Source organism: Cervus canadensis, chromosome 9 (assembly GCF_019320065.1).
Source record: "Cervus canadensis isolate Bull #8, Minnesota chromosome 9, ASM1932006v1, whole genome shotgun sequence".
In the NCBI taxonomy this organism is placed as follows: domain Eukaryota; kingdom Metazoa; phylum Chordata; class Mammalia; order Artiodactyla; family Cervidae; genus Cervus; species Cervus canadensis.
Genome location: NC_057394.1, coordinates 72199472 through 72220196, shown reverse-complemented (window position 1 = coordinate 72220196; position 20725 = coordinate 72199472). Strand labels below are relative to the sequence as shown.

At 36.1% G+C, this 20725-nt stretch overlaps 1 protein-coding gene across 7 annotated transcripts in view; it reads right to left on the bottom strand.

Moving 5' to 3' along the window:
* POSTN (periostin) overlaps positions 1 to 20725 on the bottom strand; it is a 35171-nt gene that overhangs the window by 13522 nt on the left and 924 nt on the right. For all 7 annotated transcript variants that reach the window (XM_043477369.1, XM_043477372.1, XM_043477373.1 and 4 more), the window contains exons 2-16: positions 19794 to 19892; positions 16606 to 16670; positions 14421 to 14578; positions 11465 to 11629; positions 10420 to 10566; positions 9734 to 9875; positions 8424 to 8636; positions 7477 to 7611; positions 6176 to 6324; positions 3975 to 4111; positions 3277 to 3407; positions 2636 to 2766; positions 2427 to 2529; positions 2252 to 2319; positions 1208 to 1253 (exon numbers count right to left, since the gene is read on the bottom strand). In XM_043477369.1, the coding sequence (XP_043333304.1) occupies positions 1208 to 1253; positions 2252 to 2319; positions 2427 to 2529; positions 2636 to 2766; positions 3277 to 3407; positions 3975 to 4111; positions 6176 to 6324; positions 7477 to 7611; positions 8424 to 8636; positions 9734 to 9875; positions 10420 to 10566; positions 11465 to 11629; positions 14421 to 14578; positions 16606 to 16670; positions 19794 to 19892 (1889 nt within the window). The remainder of the gene's footprint in view (positions 1 to 1207; positions 1254 to 2251; positions 2320 to 2426; positions 2530 to 2635; positions 2767 to 3276; positions 3408 to 3974; positions 4112 to 6175; positions 6325 to 7476; positions 7612 to 8423; positions 8637 to 9733; positions 9876 to 10419; positions 10567 to 11464; positions 11630 to 14420; positions 14579 to 16605; positions 16671 to 19793; positions 19893 to 20725) is intronic.

The window sequence follows — 20725 nt, the reverse complement described above, 5'->3', positions numbered from 1 at the left end:
GGTCATTGTAAGCAAAATAGTGCATTGATATATAGAGAAAGTGGTGAACTTCTCATGGATAAAGTAGGGCAATGTAGTGCAGACATACATTTTTATGGAGGAAGATGACATAGCATTTCTGATGAATAGAGCTCATAATGTTTTTTGATTTTTTAATAAAATATATCTTTAACAAGACTGTATACTTCCAGACTGGAATTTAAACCATGTGGAAGTATAACTATTTCCAACTAAGTCTTTGAAACAGTGCTGATCCGGCCTGATGCTAGGATTGTCCATGTCATTATTACATACTTGAAATCAGTAAGAGCAGCAGACATTTTGTTTTGCTCCTTACATCATCTTTATGGCTTTTCCATATCTGTTGTAAATCTTAAGGAAAATTTTCTTAATTAAATAACAGGATGCTCACAGTATAAAATAGAACAATTCTAGCTAAGATAAATGTACAAATGGGAGCAATGCTTCAGCTACTGATATGTTTTGTGTTGAACTGTAGAGTCAAAACAAAATGAAAAAGAATTTCTGCTTTGAAAGCTGTAGTGGAAAAGAGGAAAAGACAAAGAAAGAAAAAACTACACTGAATAAGAAATACTATGAGTTAACATTTATGCAAATGAAATACCTATACCATGGTTAAGAAGTAGAGGTTTAATTTTGATAATCTGGTAGAATCAGGAATAAAAGAAACCTTGGGATCTAGAAACTCTAGGTTTATCACCTGACAATATTTTTGTTCCTTCATCCAATTTTGAATGGGGAGAGTTTTTTGAACCATCAGCCCGTAAATGTTAGAATTCTCTGACAGCCTGCTCTTAGATAGCTGAGGTCTTGAGAGTGGAATGAGCTAGAAATGTTTCAACAATATTATTTCTATTTCCACACATTTGAATTTTCAGATAGCTCTGGAATGCATGTTAGCTATCTCTCCCTTATATGTTTGTATGACTTTTTCCCTTGCATCTTTGCCGTGCTAGCAATTGTATCAAGCTGTGAGTGAAGTGGTTCATTGGAGTTGAAGAGTATAGTCAAGGCTGAAAGGTCTCCTCCAGACTGCAAGCCCTGTTTCAAGTGGGACGAGATTTGCCATGGTTTGGAATTCTAAATACCAGATTATCAATCATCTCAGTAAACACAAAGAAAATTATTGTTTTCTTTTTTTGACATCTTGCCACGTATATGTGACAAATATTCATTATGTACTTACTGTAGACAGTTATAGGGATTTCTTTGAAGGTACTGCCACGAACAAACTGAAAATAAATATTTATATTTAGTAACATGAAATGTAGTCATTGCACTAACATGAAATGTCATCACTGTATTGACAAAATCTTGGCACCATGATTTTTAATTCTCACTAAAGAAGTGAAACTACCATTACATTTAGTAAAAATGAAATCTTCATATGTCACCTTCAAATTTCCTGCTATTGGGCAAGATGGCAAAAAATGGCTGGATTTGTTACTCAGAGTTTTAAAAATTATAAAATAGCAAATCCCAAATTAAATGTTTATTAAATAATATTTCATATGTTGTCAGGTACTTTAAATCTACTAATATTCAACCCAGTGTTTATTCCCAAATATTCCTTTGCCTTTAACTATTGTGCTGTGTGCTTAGTCGCTCAGTCATGTCCAGCTCTTTGCAACCTTAGGGACTCTAGCCCGCCAGGCTCCTCAGTATATGGGGATTCTCCAGGCAAGAATATTGGAGTGGGTTGCCATGCCCTCCTCCAGGGGATCTTCCCAACCCAGATCTCCTGCACTGCAGGTGAATTCTTTACCATCTGAGCAGCTAGGGAGACCCTAACTATTGTGATTAGTGACAATTTCTTAAAAGTAAATATCTTTCCCTTATATTCTGTAGCAAAAATATTTGATGATAGAAAAATTATTGCTTTTATCTACATGTCCTATCTTCCCTGATGGATTATAAACTATTGAAGAAATGATGCCAATGGTGTATAATCAACAAAGAGCAGTGTACTCAGAGTATATTTACTTATTAGTGTATACATTTCTATTTTTTTATGTTAAACCTGCAATGTCTGTTAAACACATTAGAAACATATGCAATAGCCAGGCTCCTCTGTCCATGGAATTCTCTAGGCAAGAATACTGGAGTGGGTTGCTATTTCCTTCTCCAGGGGATCTTCCTGACCCAGGAATCAAACCCAGGTCTCCTGCATTGCAGGCAGATTCTTTACCAACTGAGTTACAAGGAGAACACTACGCAATAACATCTGTACCTTAATTTGGATGTATTTGATCAGTTTATTAAGTATTTCTAGCAGCTGATCATTTCCAACAGGTGTGTCTGTGAAGAGGAATATAAAATGAATGTTGTAAGAATCAGTGAAATAAAAATCTAGGTTTCTATTGAAAAAGATTTATTTTTCATTAATCAGTTCAATAATTACCAACCTGCTGGATAGAGGAGTTTATCTACGACATGAATGACACCATTTGTTGTCATGATGTCAGATTCTTTTGATTTCAGTTCATTTACCAGAAGTGTATCATTTACCTGTTAAAACAGGGGATAATGTCAATGGGAAATGTAATGAAATATGAACATTAGGATAACTGAATACTGGATTAACACTCTCATAGATATATTCTAGAGAACTTACTCCTTTCAGATAGATTTTACTTCCTTGTGTGGTCTTTAAAATGTTAGTAACACCAGGTTCAAAACCTTTTCCAATGAAAACTCCTGGTGTCAGATGATAAAGGATGATGTTTTGAAGAGCATTTTTGTCCCCTAGGAGAAAAATATATATATTTATTTAATAATATGTCATATATCTTGACATTTTGATATTATGATGACTTGGGAAAATATTTCTTTGTGTTTATTTTTTTCCACACTGTAATTTCTCATAATGTCATTATTCTCGCAAGGCAGTATCAATGCTATATCAAAACATAGTCTCTTCAATCAGTTCAATCAAAATATTATCCACCTTACTGGAGGAAAAAAATCAAATTATTTTTTTAAATTGTGGCTATTTCCTTCTTCACCTCGCTGTGTGGCCTTTAATAGAGATGACATAAGTGATTATCTAGCCCCACAACATGATGGTAAGCAGTTATTTGAGAACACCAATGAGGGAACCTCTAAATATTCTAAGTGGAATAAAAGGAGAGTAAGGCTAGCCATGAATATGAAAGAGGGAACTTTGGGGGACCGACATCTAGGCAGGAACGCCTGAGGAAGAAATGAGATCATGAAATCAAGGGGTAAATATATCTGGTGTTCACTTCTACTCACTAATCAAAATTTCCTTTTCTTCATTAGTCATTCCCTTAAAGGCATCATTGGTTGGTACAAATAAGGTCCAATCTCCAGGCTGTGTTAGGAGCTCTTTCAAGTCTGCAGCTTCAAGTAGACTGAGGAAGATGCTAGGCAGGAAGGACACATGTTTATTAGACTTAGTCTAGGTGAGCCTACCGACCATGCCTGAAATACAGTAGAATCCCTATATGTGGAAGAATGAGAAAATGACTCATACACTTTCATATGTTTCAAATGAAATTTACTGTTAAAGGTTTATCATAGGTAAATTATTTAAATATGTGTATGATTTTTAAATTTCCAAACCTCTGTTTTTCCCCTGTAACGCTTGATGAAGTCACATTTGGTAACAAAATAGAAGCATTTGTTCATTTAATATTCTGCAAAATAGTCTTTGCTAATACATACTATCATTTTTTAAAAACATAATTATAAAAAATTGCAAGGAGTAGTTCAGTCTATTAGATTGGTTTTTGTTTGTTTTTTACTCACCAAATCATATTATGTAAGAAAACTAGTGTTAAGAACATATTTTAACTTTGAAAACAATTGTATAAGCTTCTTATTCTTAATTCCATTCTCAGCAATACTGAATACTGAATGCATTTTGGAATACTTACTGTGAAATAAAACTATGCCAAAAGGTCTTATTCTCCTGTGGAGGTGAAGCTTACCTGAAGCGCTTATCTTGTTTCAGTTTTTCATGGAGGGATTTCTCTGCTGGTTTGATGATCTCTCGGAATATGTGAATGGCACCATTTCTTCCTTGCTTGCTTCCTCTCACCATGCATGAATTTTCAATGCAGACAGCCTAGCAAAGAAAAGAAAGATACAACTGTGCATTTCCTTATTTGAAATTCCCTATGTGGAAGAAGCTCCCTAATAAAATTTCTGGATGGTTTCTTCTAAAACATCTCTAGACTTCTGATGCCAGAAGAAACAATTTCTCTCCTCTGGTTTTAACATCTAGTACCATCTGATCTGGGCTTCTCTGGTAGCTCAGCTGGTTAAGAATCTGCCTGCAATGCAGAAGACCCCAGTTCTATTCCTGGGTGGAGAAGGGATTGGCTACCCACTTTAGTATTCATGGGCTTCCTTGGGGGCTCAGATGGTAAAGAACTCACCTGCAGTGTGGGAGACCTGGGTTCGGTCCCTGAGTTCAGTAGATTCCCTGGAGGATGGCATGGCAACCCACTCCAGTATTCTTGCCAGAAGAATCCCCATGGACAGAGGAGCCTGGTGGTCTGCAGACCATGGGGTCGCAAAAAGTCGGACACAGCTGAGTGACTAAGCACAGCACATCGTCTGACCTCACTCATCTTATTCAACCAGGTTTTCCACTACTAGGCAAGCTGCTATGTGTAGGGAAAATAGTGTTGTCAGTTGTTGTTGTTCGGGTGCTAAGTCGTGTCTGACTCTTTGCGACCCCATGGACTGCAGCATGCCAGGCTTCCCTGTCCTTCACTATCTTCAGGATATTGCTCAAACTCATGTCTATTGAGTCGGTGATGCCAAAGCAATTCCATATAATTCTACTTCTGTGTTTTCTGTCATTCCTCTCCAGGTTCTACTCATTCTTTCAGACCCTTTCTAGTAAATTTCTTTAACCATGAAGTTTAATGACTTCACTGCCTCTTATGATCTTTACTATGTGTCACTATGGCATGGCGTGTGTGCTTAGTCGTGACCAACTCTTTGCTACCCTATGAATTGTAGTCCACCAAGCTTGTCTGTCCATGGAATTTTCCAGGCAAGTATAATGGAGTGGGTTGCCATTTCCTACTCCAGAGGATCGTCCCAACCCAGGGATCAAAAACACAGTTCTTGTGTCTCCTGCAATGGCAGGCAAATTCTTCACCAGTGGCACCACCTGGGAAGCCACTCCACTAGAGCCACTATATATGAGGAAGCCCATATATTACAAAATATTGCTGTATTTTCTATGCAAATATTTACTGTATTGATGGTAAGACCCTATCAGTTATAAGTTAAATTACTGGTTAAGTTACAGCACTTTGAACAAAAATAATGTTTATATATGTACCATTTAGAATGCAGCACGTTTTCTGTTTTGTTTTTGTTTTTTTTGCCTGTACCACACATCATGTGGGATCTCAGTTTCCTCATCAGAGATTGAACCCACGCCCCCTGTGTTGGAAGCACAGAGTCTTAACTACTGGACCACCAGGGAAGTTCCTTCCATATCATTTAAAAAGTGTGTCTTGACCTTGTGGAACTATGGTATGAAAATGCTGAGTCATGTTTGGTTCTAGCTCATCTTTGACTTATGAATTCTTTTTAGCTGTAACTGCAAGGTTGCCTGGAAAGAAACTGAATAGCACCACTTGTCAAACTGTAATTTTGATAAGCAATATTTTCTAGAAACTTTTCCTCAGATAAGGCACATTAGAACCATTTTATAGAAATCTTTATGTGCCTATAAAAGTTTATCATGAAACTCATCCAAAAGAGATTTAGTTGGTGAATGGTGACTGTATAGTCGAAGATCATCCTAAATATTTGACTTAGTATAAAAATTACCATGTAAACAGTAAAGTATGGTACTCTATGAAACAAAAAGCTTATTTTAAAGGGGTTTTAGTGATTTATGGGATTGAAACAATGCTTTAGAAAAAGTTATTTATGATGAAACAAGTGCAAATTATCAGCATTATTAATACATAGCACTTTCGTATAGTTTCCTCATAGTCTTTTCAAACATGCTACTCACTTCTCTGATCTTCCTATGAATATTTACTATTAAAATCATATTAAAATTCTGAGGAACATTTGTTATAAGAACAGTCTTTGAGAAGGGCATATCTTTTGACATGTAGGCCAGTGTGGATATTTTATCTCGTTCCGATTCACTTACTGTACGGTACACGAAGACTCTGAGCTGTTTGCCTCCAATGGTCTCAAGTTTTTGTCCATTGTAAAGCTCATTAAGACCAACTTTTACTTTCAATATATGATTCTGTAGAATTAATTTAAGAAGGCGCTGATCCATGCTCAGAGTATCATCTATAAGTAAATTCATTACAAAAGAATGTTATTTTATTTAGAAAGCATTACAGTTTCCCCTGTAAGAGAAAATCATGAAAATGGAAAATCCCTAATATTATAGATCTTAAGGATCCTACACTTATATATGAATTGACTAAATACTGAAGGCTAGAAACTCTATGCACCATGAGCTATTTCATCAAATGATTACATGATTCCAAGCAGTCCAGACAACAAGTTACATCTCAGTGAGGGCAACATGGTTTTGTGTGGTTATTGATAAGGGTTAAACTTTAAGGCTGGCCAAGATTTTCTCTGAGATATTCTCTGGAAATATATTTCCAGATATTCCTTGGAATTTGATGTCCACTAGTCACATGAAAAACAACTGATGAATCATTTGTTAATTTACTTTAATTTCTGGAGAGAGAGTTGGCGAATCATGTAACCTCTTAAAGTTGGCTTGATTTCAACAAGTTACAGACTTTATTACTACAAAAAGGAAAAACAGCATTTTAGAATTTGAATTTTCTTATTAATAACTTTCTATGTTATAATCTAGTATTTGGAAAAACATGAAAAATAATGATGATTATTTTTTCATTGTTAAATTTTGCCTAACAATTCACAATATGTCTTGTGAAGTCATTTTTTCTGGGAAAAAAAGTAAGATTGTATTAATCTAACCACAGTTTTTGAATAGCAGCTACAAGGTCAAATACTTATAATAATAGTTCACATCATAATATAGAAGTATATCATATTCCCCTGTTTTTATTTTCTCATAATTTGATACCTTACTTTCAAATTCTGAGTTGCAAAATACACCTATGTATAATGTTGGTGTTAAACAAATCAAATTAATTTTTCTTAAGATCTGTTAATATATTTATTATGTGTGCTGGAAATATCATCAGGTTCACAGAAAAACTGAAGACCCCTATCACAAAATTTCATTTCCAGTAGGCCATTATCTATTATAATGAAATGTTTTGAAATAAAGGACATTTTAATAAAAACAGAACTAATTCATTGTATATGTAGCCAGTGAAGAAACTAATCAACACCTCATGAAAGATCTATTATTTTTTAGCAGACAGTCATGGTGAATGGGAAAAAAAAAGGTGTGTAGGGGTGGGAAGAGCTGGAATGGCAGTAGCCGATACATACCAGAAAATGCGTTATTCACAGGTGCCAACAAAGTGTATTCTCCATCTGGCCTCAGAGCAGATGCCAAGCCTAATTGGGCCACAAGGTCTGTGAAAGTGGTTTGCTGATTTCCAGCCAGCTCAATAACTTGTTTAGCTGTAAAATAAACCATGACCATTCAAACAATGTCATCGTTGTTATTACCATCATCATGAAATTAGTAAATCAGTTCTTGGCTGTTTCCATAAGCTATTTGCTGTACTAACAATGTGATAAGAAGTCTTGCCTTTCCCTAGTAAGAGAGTTCCAACTTCCCTTTTTTTTTGGGGGGGGGGGCGGTAGAGGGGTTAATAACCAAAGAATTTCAGAAGGAAAATATCTTTCTGATTTTATGCTTTTCAGTTTTCTTCAATTGTCTATTGCTCATCCCTTGTCTCTCTGCTCTTGTGAGGGCCATAGCTCTTTCATTTATCCCAAGGTAACCATTTGGTTATATCTTTCCTTCCATTTTCAAGAAAAACTCTGGCACTGTAAGAAAATCTTTGATGGTATTAGATATTAGAAACTCTGGAAAGCCAGAGTCTATTGCACTGGAATGACCATGACTACACAAGCTACTTATTTAGGACTCAGCTCACTGTTAGTTGTTGGTTTTTTAAAAATATTTTATTGAGGAAAACATCAAACATATACAAAAGTAGACAGAATAGAATGGTAAACTCTTACGTAGCCATGACCCAGCTACAGGCATGCCCATTTGACCAGGGGTCAGCAAGTTATCACCTAAGAGCCAAGTCTAGCCCACTACTTGTTTTTATAAATAAAGTTTTATTGGACCACATCACTGTTAGCTTTGTTTGTGCTTCACGTGGCATTCTTCATACTGCACATTTATTTCTCATAGGCCTATTCTTTAGACATAATAATTGATAAACAACAGTAGGTAGAAGAATGGGAAACTTGCTCACCAGAATCAGGAATCAGGACCTGATCAATCAAATGGATGACACCGTTATTTGTCACAATATCTTTTTTGTTCACCATTTTGATTCCATTTACTGTTATGCTGTCACCATCACATCCTATCTCAATGGTGTTTCCTTCCAGGGTCTCAAAGACGGCTCCTCCCATGATAGCCTCTGAACACTGGAGGGTGTTTAGAATGTGGTACTTCATGAGAGCTAGAGGATGAAGGAAAAAGAACATGCTTTCGGATCAAGGAAAATAGCATTTGACTCTTAACAGATGTATTTCATTGTGGGACAAAGTGTTCCTTAGAAATAGAATGCATATATAAGACCTAAGTATTGACCTAAGGTTTTAAAATTTTGTTTGCTCTCAGAATGTTTTTTTACATCAACTCTACAGTAAAATTAACTCAGTTTGGTAGGAAATAAGCAGAAAAGAAGATCAACTGCATGAAATTATTTGTATAGTTCTAGAAAATGTGTTAGATCAAGTTCCATTTATCATAAGAAAATAATTTCTGATGGAAATGCAAGAATAATTTCTCCTTTAAGAAAGCCTTCAAAGTTATTTGTTAGTGATACCTGTTGCAAACACCCAAGTAGTATCTTGCTTTAACTACTCATGATAGCTGAACAGGCATACTTTATTTTATTGAGCTTCACTTTTGTGTGCTTTGCAGATAGTGTGCTTTTTTCAAATTGGAGGTTTGTGTCAGCCCTAAAGACAACATCTAGAAAGTAGCCAAAGCAAAGATGGTTTCTTGAAAGACTTCAGAAGTGATCTGTGCCTAAAGGTATTATGTCTATATTTTCACCAAAATATCTCATCATAAATTGGTTAAGCATGTTCATGGTAGGCTGCATAAGAGAAATGTGCTAGTCACAATGTAAAATCTAGTTGAAACTATCAATAAAAAGGGAGTCTGGAAAGAAGCCAAATTCTCTGTGTGAATAAGTAGTGACCAAAGATAACCATGGAATTTTCTCCACTAACTTCAGCGTAAACTTAGAGTTAAAACCATTGAATAATATATATACAATATTAAACTTTCATGATCTAATATTTCAACACTTTCTAATTCTTTTTAATGCCTGCTACTTATTTACTTGAAAGCAGTGCAGAAATATGTGATCATTAGGATACCCTGAGTATTTAATTACTTGGATTATTAAATTAATTATTAAATTACGTTGTCTACTCTTTCAAAGATTTTATTTTCAAAATGATAATATTGCAGGACTTAATCTCTTTTTCATTTCCTTTTCTTGGGATCCTGGGGGGCTTCTCATAGACAAAGACACTTACGTACCTTCTGAAGCCACTTTGTCTCCCATTATCCTTTCTAGAACTCCTCGTGGAAGTTTCTCAAAAGCTTCATTGGTGGGAGCAAAGAGTGTGAAGTGACCATCTCTTCCAAGCGTCTCCAATATATCGGATGTGATGGCAGCTGCCTGAAACACAAATGTGCTTTTCAGAGGCTTGCATGTTGCAAATTCAGAAAAAAAGTTACAAGACACTCAGTCTAGGCTGACATGAGAGAGCTGACCCTATAGAAAGCTGTAGAAGTTATATCCTACTCTTCTTATATCTTTAAAAAAAAAATTTTTTTTTTTTTTTGCACAACCAACCATGTTATTTTGAACTTTCTACAAACTGTATACCAAATGGGAAATTCTGCTAATGCCTGTGTGACTGAAGCAATATCCAGCAGTTAGTGTAATAACTGACAGAATGATAACATTCTAAATGTGCTCAATACACTTCAGTCACATAACTAATCATTCTTTATTATGTCCACATAAATATTCTTTCATATGAGAAGACATGTTCTTCTGTGTAAAATGAAACCCTTTTCAAGAAATATACTGCTTATGTGTCTGCCAGAATTGATAGTCTTTTATTAATGGATATCTTTTTATTATTTTTTTAGAATCTGATGGGGAAGATGAGAATTTCAGTGGTCCAAAACAATCTGCTGTTACTTCTTGGACTTACCCTAAAAGATGAGAGCTCATCTTCTGCTTCAATGAAGTCCTGAATTGAGGTACCAATTTGTGTAAGGACACGGTCAATGACATGCACAACGCCATTTGTTGCAATCTGGTTCCCATGGATGATTCGAGCACAGTTCACAGTGACAACCTGCAATTATTTGAGAAAATCAAATTGCAGAAATCACAGCTGTCTGTTGACCATGGAGACTGCATGCCCATTTCCCATGTCTCAAGTTTATTGGTAAATGTAGCATAAAAGAACTGACATTCTGAATATAAATGCTGAGGATGAAGACTTACAAATTAATATGTCTAAAAGACAAAACCACAAAAAAACCCAAAAGCTAAGAGGAAATGGAACCAGTTGAGAACGCAGTTATACCTAACGTGTCTAGAAACATAAGCCAAAAACAGTTTTTTGAATTATTGTTTTTATTGCTCTCTTTCTTTTATAGAGATAGTCATACACTATTTCTAATGTAGGCCAAGTTCTGAGACAGAAACAATTATTACATAAATATAATCAGTTCTATTTCAGTGATTTCCTGAATATTGCTTCATCACTGACCCTTTCTGTCCCTGGAAATCTGACTGTTGGAAGAGCCCCATGACCTTGTTGGAAGTTTCCCACAAAGACTTTATCAAAACATGCTTATCAAAACCCACAAAAATCTAAATGAGTATAGTAGCTAAGGGATGAATAAAAGAATTCTCATTCTCTGATTATTCTTTGATAAATTCTTACTCTTTATTTTTCTCTTATTATTGATTATTCAAACACATCAACTAATAAAATTACCCTTTGTGGAACATTTAAGTCTACTGTCAACAAATTGTCAATTTAATTTCTTCCTTGCCAACACCCTTTGGTAGAAATCAGTCACTGAACTGGAAATTCACATGCTTTACATGTAATGAAAAGTTTACTCACTGACATTTTATTATTTCTGTAAACCTTATATAAAGGTCATAGAAAAAATTAGGGGCTGTGTTGATACATTATTGATACATTATTGATAAATGTACCTTTTATTAAATAAACTTACCCCATTAGGATAATGGTTAATGAAGAGCCCCAAGTTGTTATACATTGAAGGGATAATCATGCCATTTTTCAAGTCCTTGGTCAACATTCTCTTATTAACCATGTGACTGTGTAAAGCATTCAGTAATTCAACATTCACATTGCTCTCCAGACCTCTCCGGATATCCTAGGAAAAATTGAAATGGCAGAAATTTATTTCATTATAGTTAATTATTAAAATGCCTATAATCACAGTTTCTACTCTCTTATTATTTTCTCATTGAATTACCCAGATGGTCAAAACAAATTGAAATAAATAACTTAAAATTATATTATTTTAATTGATTAAGAAATTTTGTAAGTACAGGTACTCAGTAAAGTCTTCCAAATCTTATAGAGTATTTGGACATTTTTAGAGACAGAACAAAATTTTTAATGAATATATTGATGGAGAGATGCTCTTGCTGTCAAGGCATAGGGGATATGAAATTATCAGATATTTAAAATTTTAGAATGGAAAAAAATTTATATATTTGTATTTGTATATTTGTATACATACAGTATTGTAATTTTAATGTGTTTTATGTTTATTCTATAACATTCAAGAATTCAACCATTCTGTACCTTTCATTTATCTACTATCATATCATACTGTACTCGGTGTTATGAGAAATACAGTGATAAGTAAGGTGAAATCTTGATCTTTGTGGTACTTATCCTATGTGTGTGCATGTTAAGTCTCTTTAGTTGTGTCCGACTCTGAGACCCTATAGACTGTAGCCCTCTAGGCTGCTCTGTCCATGGGATTCTCCAGGTAAGAACACTGGAGTGGGTTTCCATGGCCTCCTCCAGGGGATCTTCCTGACCCAGGGATTAAACCCATGTCTCTTGCATCTCCTGCATTGGCAGGCAGGTTCTTTACCACTAGTGCCACCTGAGAAGCCCACGTATCCTATAGTGAAGTCGCTCAGTCGTGTCCGATTCTTTGCGAGTCGGACTCTGTAGCCTACCAGGCTCCTCTGTCCATGGGATTTTCCAGGCAATAGTACTGGAGTGGATTGCCATTTCCTTCTGCACGTATCCTATAGCATCTGGTAAATATAAGCATAATTAGATAAAGGACAGATGGAGAAAAAAATGCTTTCGAGGTCAAATGAAAATGGTCAGCAATTCAAAGTTTGGAGACAGGTCTTGCAGAATAAGTAGATAGGGTAGGAATGGTGTGGTGATCTTTCTAAGTCCAACTGCTGGCACAGAAAGCAGAAGTTGTCCAGTGTGGTTTTATGTTTCTCAGATAATAGAGAGACATTTTAGATAAGTGTGTGGGACAATGACATGGAAGACCTTAATTCCCAAGCAAAGAGTAAATTAACCTGACAATAGGGAGCCTTAAGCCACTTTTGTGGCATTAGAATATAATGATTAGCCGGGCTTTAAGAAGGTTAATCTGGTGTCAATGCGTAACAGAAGGAGAGTATGATAAGGATGAAAAATGAGCTGTTGATGACTAATAGTAGTTTCTAAGAACTGAAGAGGGAAGCAGTAAGGATGACTCATAATTTTAAAGTTTGAACTCTGAGATTGGGGTTGCCAATTACGGAAACAGCAGAAAAACAGTTTTTGATGGGGAGAAAGTGGCATCTGTTTTGGATAACAGTTTGTTTAAAGATACAGACGGTGTATCGAAGGAGAAATATTAAGACAGGTGTTAGAAATATTCTCCTGGGGATCCAGTAACACAGATTTCATGGTTCTTTGCATTAAGTGAAAGCTGAAGCCATCTGACGTGCATATGAACTGCAGAGTTCCTAGAAGAGACTTTAATAAGACCCATTCTTAAGACAAGGAAGAAGAGGAGTCTGCAAAAAGGGCCAGAAAGGTGGTTAGAGGTATGGTCAAAGACAACCAGAAGAGGGAAAGTTCTGTATTTGCAAGCAAGCAACCTCACAGTTAATGTATCAAGGTAAAATCTCAAAGAATCTACCTAAGTTTTACTAAATACTATATGACTCATGAGTTTGAGCAAGCTCTGGGAGTTGGTGATGGACAGGGAGGCCTGGCATGCTGCAGTCCATGGGGTTGCAAAGAGGCGGACATGACTGAGTGACTGAACTGAACTGACATGACTCTAGTAGTAACTTTCAGTTCATCGTCATATTAGATAGAAAGTAGGAATATATTTCTGTATCAGTTATGTAGATCTGGATATTGAGTCATAACTTAGTGTGCTATAAATCAGACTATGCATAAAAAAACCTGAAAATTAAACGCATCATTTACAACCCTTCATTTAAATATCCACACACACTTATGTCAGTCTCTGAACAGTCATATGTATTTATATGCAATTAAAATGATAAATATATATATATAATACACCTTATTAAAAATAACATTTCAAGAGGCTTCTTAAGTTGCCTTTCTACAAGATATATCATCTAAAATTACCTATAATTCTCCACAATCAAAAAGGAAAGAGAAAATAAGTAAAATGAAATAATAATAAGTGCTTGTTCAATCTACTATTAGTTTGCCTTTTTTGTTATTAGTCCATGAGCCTGCTGGGCTGTTATTCCATTCATGGAGGTACTAAAATGATTTGTTCCTTTTTTTTTTGCATGCTCATTCATGTCCAACTCTTTGCGACCTCATGGACTGTAGCCCGCCAGGGTCCTCTGTCCGTGGGATTTTTCCAGGCAAGAATACTGGAATGGGTTGCTATTTCCTCCTCCAGGGAATCTTCCCAATGCAGGGATCGAACCCACATCTCCTGCACTGGCAGGCGTATTCTTTACCACTGAGCCACTTTTTCCTTACCCTCAATTAAGGAGCATCCTTAATACCCTCATCCTTTTATGTATCATCATATATGCAGAGCAGAAAGATATACAATTTCTATTAATTTCTAAGTTAATAAATCAATTGAAATAATGTAACAATGACAGCAGAAGTTATATTCATTAAAAATAATGAATTACAGAATCCAGGTTGTCCCAAGCTTCGTTACTCGGTGCGAAGTAAGTGAATGATCCCTTTCCTTCGATCTCCTCCCTCAGTTTTGAGACATCAGAATAGCGCTGTGTGGTGGTAGCTCCCACAATGCCCAGGGTTCCATAAACATGGTCAATAGGCAACACTGAAATAATCAAGAGATGAATAAGTACTTAGGAGAAAATGTCAAAAATGTTATTTTACAATGATTTAACCTTTACAAGAAGTCCCTCAAGATATTTAACTGATGATTTTAGCAACACAAGTCTATGAATCATCAGTTTTATATGAAAGTTGCCTTTTGAATGTCAAATGATAAAGTCCTATTGTTGTTCAGTCACTCAGTCCCGTCCGACTGTTACCCAATGGATTGCACCATGCCAGGCTTCCCTGTCCTTCACTATCTCTTGGAGTTTTCTCAAACTCATGTCCATTGGTTTGGTGATGCTATCTAACCATCTCATCCTCTGCCATCCCCATCTTGTTTTGCCTTCAATCTTTCCCAGCATTAGGGTCTTCCAGGCTCCTCTGTCCATGGAATTTTTTAGACAAGAATACTGGTGTGGGTTGCCATTTCCTACTCCAGGGGATCTTCCCAACCCAGGGATTGAACCTGCATCTCTTGTGTCTCCTTCACTGCCAGGCAGATTCTTTACCACTGGTACCATCTAGGAAGCCCCAAAGTACTTATCTTTTGTGTTGAAGGTCAATGAATTTTAAATTATTATCCTAGTTTAATGTTTTGTCTATTTAGTTGTCAAATCTGCTATGTCTATAAGGGTTCAATCACAGTTATCACTAAGTATCTTTGATCATTTCATTGAAAAAAAAATTTCCTCACTTCTCTCTGAGAGTGGCCAAGGTAATATTTTTTTCTCATGTTGGTTTAAAGCTCCTAAGTAGTATAATATGGTAGGTGTAAGGACCATAATTATATAGATTTGGGTCCCTGAAAGAAATGTGTAGACCTACTTCTTTTCATCATAATTTCAGGAAGAAAATAGATTAAAATATCTAACATTTCAAGAATATATCTCCTGAACTTCAGAATGAAAATTAATATATGAATGTTAGTCTTTAGGTTGGGTACAGCCAACTTACTCTTCATGACCTTATTTGAAGTTTAGTATGATTTGGATCATATCACAGGAGAAATGATTCTTATCTTTGTGACAATAGAAAGAACAAGTATGCAATTAGTAAATTAAATTACAAAATCAGGATTTAAAGACACCCCAACAGAATGGGGAAAATGAGTCCAAATTTACAGGTTAAATACCACAAGGTTCCATGTAAGTCCTGTGCCTAAGGTGAAAAAACAAATGCCTGTGGAAGGCTTGATTTGATAGTATTCATATAAAACAGACCACTAATCTATATTAATTAATTAAAAATTCAACATGAGCTAATGGCATAACATGGTTACCAATGACATCAACATAAGTTCAGGAGCTCCCTACACTGATGTATTTGTCTTAATATTCTCTCCACTGCCTGGACACACATGGGTTGTAGACACCAGTTTTGAATCACAATGGAAAAAAAAGATTGGATTAGAGGTTTCCCATGTGTTTCTGTCCATGACAGTAAGGGCTCCAAAGTCAAGATCCCACTCAAACTGTGGGTGATGAGCCCACAGAAAGGAAGATTCTACTGGGGAAGAGAGAGTAGCTGGAGGAAGGGTGTGATGGCTTGTGTTAAATATTTGAATGGCTGTCATCTCAAAGAGGAAATAGATGAACTATTTTTTCTGTAGTTGGCGAGTTACAGGAAACCAACTTTCAGTATGAAGAATCTTATAAAATCAGAGCTGTTGAGCTGTTGAATCAGAAAAGATGATGCCTTGCCAAGTAGTCAGCCCATGTTTCTAGACAAGTTCAAAGAAAGGGATTTTGTAGTGGGGATCTTTGTCTTGAAGGAATGTTGAACTAATTTAAATTTGGAATAAACATCTGTTGTCCAGCATCCAGTGTACAAGATGTATGTTTTCATGCTTTATTGCCAAGATAAACTAGTGATTAAGATATGGAGAATATATCTTGGATTTATCATGGTGCTACACACACACACACACACACACACACACACATATTGGCTTCTCTAAAAGCTAATTCAACTCTTTTTCCTTACACAAGACAAATTTTTCATTTAATTCTATAATTGAAACATTACCTGCTGGGCAGCCTTTCATTCCTTCCATCCTCATATAACCAGGGCAGCATTCATATAACACAGTCCTATACATTGGAAGAAAATTAATATTAAAATGGAGGCACTGCATAGGATACAGTTTGACAAAGTTAGCAAAACATAGTCATTGCCATGACTTATTGATAATTTAGATATCAAGTTTGTTGTTTGTTTGTCTATGACATTGTTGTTCAGTTGCTAAGTTGTGTCTGACTCTTTGCAACCCCATGAAACAGCAGGCCAGGCTTCCCTGTCCTTCACTATCTCCCTAAGTTTGCTCAAACTCAAGTCCATTGAGTGGGTGATGCCATCCAACCATCTCATCCTCTGTTGCTCCCTTCTCTTCCTGCCTTCAATCTTTCCCAGTATCAGGGTTTTTTCTAATGAGTTGGCTCTTCACATCAGGTGGCCAAGGTATTGGAGCTTCAACTTCAGCATCAATCCTTCCAATGAATATTCAGGGTTGATTTCCTTTAAGATGGACTGGTTTGATCTCCTTGATGTCCAAGGAACTTTAAAGAGTTTTCTCCAGCACCACAATTCAAAAGCATCAGTTCTGCACTCAGCCTTCTTGATGGTCCAACTCTCACATCTGCACATGATTACTGGAAAAACCATACCTTTGACCTTTTATGACATTAAGGTATTTATATGAGTTTCATTTCTCATTAGCCTCATGGCATGGTGGAAAAGTTCCAGGATCGTGGAGTCAGAAGAATGAAGTCTGGTTCCCAGTTCCACTACCTAGTAGATGTGTGACCTTGAGCAAATCATTTAATACATTTCTGTCAACTGATACATAAGTTCCTAAAGATGACTTTGGAATTTTTAGCAGCTGCAAGCAGATGGCAAATCAGGCATTCTTCCTGTCAATATTATTGATTTCTTTGGTTATTTAAAACTAGCTACTAGCGTTTACATTTGTTCCAGAGCATAGATGTCAATGTGTTTGTGAAAGTGAAGTTAGCAGAAACAAGCTAATGTAATAAATCAAAGAAGACACATTTTATTTCTGGTAAAAAGCCAGACTTCAAAGCAGAAATTTTTTTTTTAATGGAAATCAAGAAGGATTCTTGGCATATGCCTTGTACAAGACTTGGCATCTCTAATATGTTTAGAGGATTAAAGTAAGATTATATCAGACTTCCTTCACTTCTAGGAAGGGTGTAATCAAGATTTCCCTTAAATGCTTCAGAAAGCAGGTCTTTTCTTATGTAGTTAGTGTGCATTCCAAATAAGCCTCATGGTGACCAAGAATACGAAGAACAAAGGGAGAAGAATCCAGAGCTCTGGCATTCCCAACTGGGGCCTGACCTAAATCATGGCCAGGATCCTTGTAACCACTGGCTTACATTATAACTGTGTGAATAACTCATAAGTCTAGCAGATGTCTGCAAACTAATAGGAATAATGTCCTGGTCAAGAAGTAACACTAGTTACAATTATATTAAGCCAGTGTGTGGAAACAGGCAGCACTGTCCTGTGCGGTCCTAAACTTGGTTATTATAGGGAGTCCAGCTAAGGCTCTGTGTTTTGAATACATGATTCTTAGTAGAAATAAAGATAACCCTATGCATTTTAAATAGGTATCTGTTCATACCTCCTTTTCCCACCAGTGTATATCCAGTTTGCTTAAAATAATTTAAACTTAAGGATGACTAATATTATGAATTAGAGTTATTTAGTAATTTCACATTTGTTCATTCATTTTACCTTCAGAGCTTCCCTGGTGGCTCAGACGGTAAAGGGTCTGCCTACAATGCGGGAGACCTGGGTTCAATCCCTGGGTTGGGAAGATCTCCTGGAGAAGGAAATGACAACCCACTCCAGTATTCTTGCCTGGAAAATCCCATGGATGGAGAACCCTGGTAGGCTATAGTCCATGGGGTCGCAAAGAGTCGAACTCGATTGAGTGACTTCACTTTCTTTTACTTTCTTTACCTTCAGAAAATGAATTAAATTCACATTTCATAGGTAAAGCAATGAAGACTCCAAAAGGTTATGTGATTTAGTATTTGTAACCAATATTATTAAGTTAGGAATATATTTTTAACAATACCCTAATCCTTTCACCTATTTATGAGATCTGAAATTTAATGATGATGTGTCTCCCATATTGTGGTTCTCAGGGTATCCTTCACTGAAGGTGGGGTCCAAATTAATAGGAAGCAGGCAGGAGCCATTTCCATTGTTTTCTTGACCGAGGATGACATCTCTGACCTTTTTGATCTGGTAACTTGCTCTATCTAGAACTCCGCTCCTCCATCTTAAAATGAAGAATTTGCCAATATGTATTAATTGATTAAACCAATAAGCTATCAAGTAATAAAAAATGTTTTCCAATTTTAAGTTAATCAGTGAAACAGGTTAAAAGATGAGGAGTAATCATCTTTTTTGGTTATTGAAATAGTAGAAATAGTGGTGGGCTTCCATTATCACCTTTGGAGACTCCGAGAATCTGACAGCTTGGGATGGAGTGACTGGATTAAATGAAAAGATGAAACTTGAATCTTTTTCAACTTTAATCTTTGATGAAAACTCTGGGGCAAAGTGGAGTATTTTAGATAATTTCTAAATGACTGGAGGCAAACAATCTTACCTTAAAATCCTGACTTTTCAGATCAGTCTGATCCTCTGGCCCATTTTTTTAATAAAATGAGAAAACTGAGACACTGAGGTTAATTGACTCGCCCAAAATAAAAGAAGCCAAACCAGGAGGAGAGATGACGTAGTCAAACTCTCAGTGATTCCATTCAAACTCTCAGCAATTCTATACCAAGTCACATGGCCAGTGGCCATTTCCTTTTCCAGGGGATCTTCCTGACCCAGGGATCAAACCTAGGTCTCCTATATCACAGGCAGATTCTTTGCCAACTGGGCCACCAGGAAGCCCTAAGATAAAAGAGGCCAAACCAGGAGTAGAAACGACGTAGTCAAACTATTAGTGACTCTATAGCAGGTCACACGGCCAGTGCCATAGATTCAGGAATAAAGTTAGTTTTCTGAATACAGGGAGAAATGCAGGGGAAATTTCTTTATTCACAGTGATTCATTTTTTTTTAAGCTCCCAATTTTGGAGAGTATTTTCAGAACAATGTGTCTTTCTGTCCAAAGAAAGCATTGCAGTGTTGTCTTTGGAAGCGGCACATTAAAGAAAAGAGGAGACTTACGTTTTTTTCCCACAGATGGCACCTTGATACCAGTTCCTGCAGGTACTGAAGTATTTCTTTTTGGTGCCCAAAATCTGTTGAAGGGCACAGACATTTGGACTGGGAGACAGAAGTAAGGAAAGAGCGTTAATGTCATAACATAAACAAATAGCTTTTCAAATCTGTAGGTCAGGTGGTTAAAAACAAAGGAAGAAAAAGAGAAAGTTAATATGTGGCTTAGATTTTCAAAGATGTGACTCTAGTCATGGACAGATCTCACTCTTGATCCAATCCTACTGAGTCATTACAAAAACTAACTGTGAGAGACAGAGAGGAAATTGTACACTTCTGGGAATACAATGCCAGTATTTCAGAAGTAAATAGATTTTACCAATATGTTTCTGATTACTTTTAATAGTAGGTAATGCCCTGACCCTTTTAAACCAAACATGTACTCACTTAGGGCATGGGAGTGGCTTCAGGGCCCTGGAAAAATGACAGATCAGACAGCAAAATAGACAAGTTTTACTAAGTCTCAAGATACTGTACTCTGTAATTTTCTAGGTAAGCAATCAGAAGTAAGTGAATGCTAAGATTAACTTAAATAATATGGCTGCCCAAAGGAAAATTTATTTCTTTGCCTGGAAGTAATTAGATTAAAACATTCTCTGCCAGAATTTTAAGTGTTTTTCTCCATTAAAGAGATGCGAGTCTTATTTGCTCTGTAAGGCAAGGGAACTTGGAAGCATGATGAAAAATTCCTCTGAGACATAGGCAGCAGTGCTGCAATCCATTTCAAAAATTAATAGTAAATGCTTGGTTAAGTTACTAAATTGTCTGATAACTTTAAGAAACTCAGTTGTAGTTTTTTCTACGAAATCAAGTTATTACAAATTTTACAGAATGCAAAATTTAAAAGCATTCTTAAATGCTTCAAAAAACTTCAGAAAACT